Consider the following 4,444-nt stretch of genomic DNA (forward strand, 5'->3'; position numbering starts at 1 on the left):
GGGGGGGGGGTCAAATTGCTGGGGTCAAAAATGACCCCAGGATAACAGGTGTTAGAAAATTTGAAGGTAGCGTGAGGGTTAAATGTTGTAGAAATGAATGTTGACTTGTTTTATATGTCAGGTAATGACTTGGAATAAAGTTGACGAAGGAGTTGGAACACAGAGGTGGGTGATAATTTATACTGTATGCTTTATAAACAGTCAAACCTGACGGGGTCATTTTTGACCCCAGAGGACAACAGGTGTGATTATGTGCTGCCATTAGAAAAAATTCAAATGATTCAAGAACAGCATCCTCACTAAACTTTGATATGTACCTCTTTGTGATCAGTCAAATAGTAAAAAAATAATATAAAGTCAAAATAATTCATTGTATTTTCACTCAAAAACAGGGTATACTTTTATGTAAACAAGGTCTATTGGCCCTAAATTCCAAAATGAAGGGAAACATTTGTTGTAATGGGTTGGACTGAAGTAAGACTAAAGGTGTAAAACAGAATTGATTGAGAATTTATACTATATGCTTTAAAAACAGTCAAACCAGGTGGAGTCATTTTTGACCCCAGAGGACAACAGGTGTATGGCAGTCGGGAGGACAACACAAGGGTTTTAAGGGATTCTTCACAAAGATGTTCATTTATGTAAAAAAAATAAAATAAAATAAAATAAAAATAGCAGCAACATCCACAAAGCCCCACTGATTCATGCCGTTATCCACATTTATCAGAATTATCTGCTTGAGCTGCATCAAAGAACTGCATCTCTAATTCAGAAAGGGCACTTGGGGATCTAAGTTTTTTTTAAAGGGTGCAACAGCTCACGTACTGCATTTGATGAATGTCTTCTATTCATAGTCTAGATGTTTATAGTGCAGACTCTGGAATAGCGCTCTATTCCAGAGTGAGTAATCAGTGTAAATTCATCAGGGCTGTGATGTATTAGTCGGGCTACTCCTGCCAACAGTTATTTTGATGTTTATCAAAATGTAACCTTGACAATTAAAAGGCAACTCAGGGTCAGACAAACACACTCCAGCAGAAGTTACTCTCTTATATCACTTGTAAGATGGCACATGATTTAAACTCATGGATGACAGACTGAGTCACTCAACCAACTGACGGACACGATGAAAAATGGGTGCTTTTGCGATATAACCAGGATTTTTGGATACATTTCAAAATGATACATTTGTTTGAGGCACTTTGGTGGAAGAATACCCATAGGTCGACACTTGCGCTATATGGACAAAAGTATGTGGACATCAAGGCCAATATACTGTACTTTTGCCCGGGGCCTGTTGTGGCCTAGTTCCACTGAAGTGAAAGCCTAATGCTCGGGCGTGTAGTGATATTTTAGACAACAGTGTTCTTTAAACTTTGTGGCAACAGTTATGGGGAAGTTTTAACATACCAGTGCCCTCATGCACAAAGCCAGCTCCATGAAGAGATGGTTTGGTCTGCACAAAGCCCTGAACTCAACCCCATCCAACACCTTTGGGATGAACTAGAACGCAGACTGTGAGACAGACCTATTGAGGTTGGTCCTCACTAATGCACTTGCGAATTACATGGATCATATACGTATATATACACACACGCACAGTATTTCTCAGTCAGATAATTGCAGCTAGATCCAAACTGCTGTGTTCCTTTAACAAGTGTATTGTTCATGAAGTAAACAAAAGGACAGAGGAGCAGCACCATAAAACCATCAGCTGCACTCCTTTCACAAACGTCCAGTCATTTTGATGAGACACTTCCTCCTACTGTCTGCCATAGATTAAAAGTTAAATATGTGAATGATACAAAAAAAAAAAAAAAAAAAAAAAAAAAAGCAGTGGTGCAGGTTTGCTGTGACCTAGAAGGAGCGTTCAAGGAAAAGCACGTGATATTTCTGTCTGCACATGTGCAGACTGCCAATATGTGCACGACACATAACCTGGAATGTAACGATAGTGTCTGTAGTACTTCAGGATGAACCGAGGATGGGACCACTTCATTTAATCATGATGTGCGTCACTCAATATAATCAAGACTTAACGTTTTTATTAACAGTCATAATTCATTCACTATGTGCGTCAGTCAGTGTGCTCACGGCGCTGCTGTGTGGGGGCTCACCTTGTCTAGCTCGTCGTGCAGCTCCGACAGGGTGGGTCTGATGAGTTTCTCCCCGAGCGGCGCTGCCGTCTGCCGGTAAAAATCGATGTTGGGCACGGCATCGATGGTGTTGTGGCCAAAAGTCCTCATGTAATAGGTGTGGGTGTGGGTGTCGTAGTGGTAGTGATGCTGGCCCCCCGTGGATGAATGCAAGCTGGTCTCGCTCATTACCGTGTCCCCGTTCTGCAGTCCATCACCCGGCGCCTCCGGAGAGGCCGCGCTCTCCGCTTCACTGGGATCCGCGAAGTTCACCACGCGAAACCGGCCTTTGGCTTCTTCTCCGCCGCCGACACCAGGATTCGCACCCGGACCCTCTAGAGGAGCCGCGGGAGTGGCTGCATCGCTGGATGGGACGGTGGTGGAGGCGTCGGAGCTCGGGGACTTATCTTCCGTGGCGCCCGCAGCCTCAGCCACTATGTCTACCTGGAACCGGCTCTGGCTGGGGGTCGGACCGGGCGGCTTCGGCCCCGCATCTGGAGTTAGAAAATCACAATCCGTCGCGGCGCTCTCTGCCGAGGCGGAGGGTGTGGAGGATGGCGCTGACATGGCACAAACAACACAAATGAACGTGGAAGCAGTGTGGGGGGAAAAATACGTTGTGGCCCACAAACTAAGTGTGGAAGCCCGGGAGTCGCCCCGTGACAAACGTTCAACCGTCTTCCTATTTACAAGGAAGAACACGCTGCTCTGCCCGCTCAGAGACTGGTAGTAGCTCGTTAGCTGCCTCAGAACAAGAGGCTACAGGCTGGAAACTTTTAGCCACTCTCCCCCTCCTTCTTGAGCGGCAGTAAATCCAAAAAATACTCCCGGCAACTTTCACTCGCTCGGCCACTGGACTATATCCCGTCCAGCCACGGTCTTTTTGTCTCTCGGTGTGGGATGCTGTTGTGGACCTTGCTGCTGCAGCTCCTCCTAGACTCCCGGAGCTGCCCTCGCTGCTATTATACACACTGCAGTCGGCATCATTAAAGGGTGGGCTCCCACTGAAGGAGGCCTCGCGAGATCTCATCTATCGCGTCTCTTTTGTTTCTCAAAGGGTGGGAAATGTCGCGAGAAGACATCATATTACCCAAACAGTATGCGTGACGTTGATAAGCTGGAGGGAACGTTTATGGGAGGGAAGCGGAGGAGACGAGGAGACGAGGGGGTGAAACTGCACCAACAGCTTACCAATACTTTGTATGGTGTGCGTGCGTGTGTGTGTGTGTGTGTGTTCCCCCACCTGTGCCCCAGGCCCCAGCGCACATGTTCACCTATACAGCAGAGCACACTGAACATATGTCACAGAAACTGTCGTGCATATGTGCCCACTCAGGATTTAAGAAATCGAACCTCTAAAAACTGCTGAGGCCGCTGTTATTTTACAATACATGTTTCATGCTTTTTTTAGTGGTATTTCATACTTGTAGTGACTTAAGAGATGTTAAAAAAGAGCACACGACAAACCAGCATTAAAGTCTACAGCCGGGTTGACTGGAATGACAGCTTGAGTGTAATATCTTAAATTCAAACCAGTTAGTTAACAGTTTAAAAAACTCTTTAAAATGCTGAACTACAAAACACCACTCGTCAACGAAAAAAAATAAAAAAGTTAACCAGGTTATTTTGAATCAAAGTGGAAAAGTAGATAGAATATATCAAATTATAATAGGTTTTTGTAGAGAGCACAAATATACAAAATTAAATATGAAATTAGTAAAGGGACCCCAGAGTCTTTGTATTTGCATCATGAGAACAATACTGATACTTCAGGAGTAAAATAGAACATAAAAGACAGAAGTAAGATAGAAAGTGGTTCCAACTATATACAGTATATATATCAAAAGTATTTATGCATAATAAAAGCGACTGTTATATTATTATGTAATATTATTTTACCCGTCCTGTTAGTCCCAATTAAGTGAAATCTCAATCCACAGCATACAATGATATTTCAGACAACAGTGTTCTTCCAGCTTTGTGGCAACAGTTTGTGTTTGTCCCTTTCCTGTTTGAACATGACATGGGCCTCCTCCACTAATCCAGGTCTATAAAGAAATGGCTTTCCAGTCTGCTGTGGAAGAACTTGATTGAAACCTGTCCAGAACCTCTGGGGTGAACTGGACTCGAACGGCAGAAGCCATGTTCCAACATCTGGTGGAAAAGCCTGAACATGGTAGAGGGGAAGCTGTTTAAATATTTACTGACATCCTGACACTTAGATGCAGTAGTTTTGGCCTTAACGTTTACTGTAGTTATGCTCTGGGACTGCTAGCCTATTACAGTAGCATTTATTAACTCTCCATCAT

General features: G+C 44.1%; 1 protein-coding gene across 2 annotated transcripts in view; it reads right to left on the minus strand.

The window, feature by feature from the left end:
• Nucleotides 1-3,121, minus strand: part of slc12a2 (solute carrier family 12 member 2) — a 37,810-nt gene extending 34,689 nt beyond the window's left edge. For both annotated transcript variants that reach the window (XM_031855483.1, XM_031855484.1), the window contains exon 1: nucleotides 2,118-3,121. In XM_031855483.1, the coding sequence (XP_031711343.1) occupies nucleotides 2,118-2,702 (585 nt within the window). In that variant the 5' untranslated portion in view covers nucleotides 2,703-3,121. The remainder of the gene's footprint in view (nucleotides 1-2,117) is intronic.
• Nucleotides 3,122-4,444: the final 1,323 nt, after the last annotated feature.

Source organism: Anarrhichthys ocellatus, unplaced genomic scaffold, assembly GCF_004355925.1.
Source record: "Anarrhichthys ocellatus isolate YVR2014 unplaced genomic scaffold, GSC_Weel_1.0 scaffold16, whole genome shotgun sequence".
In the NCBI taxonomy this organism is placed as follows: Eukaryota; Metazoa; Chordata; class Actinopteri; order Perciformes; family Anarhichadidae; genus Anarrhichthys; species Anarrhichthys ocellatus.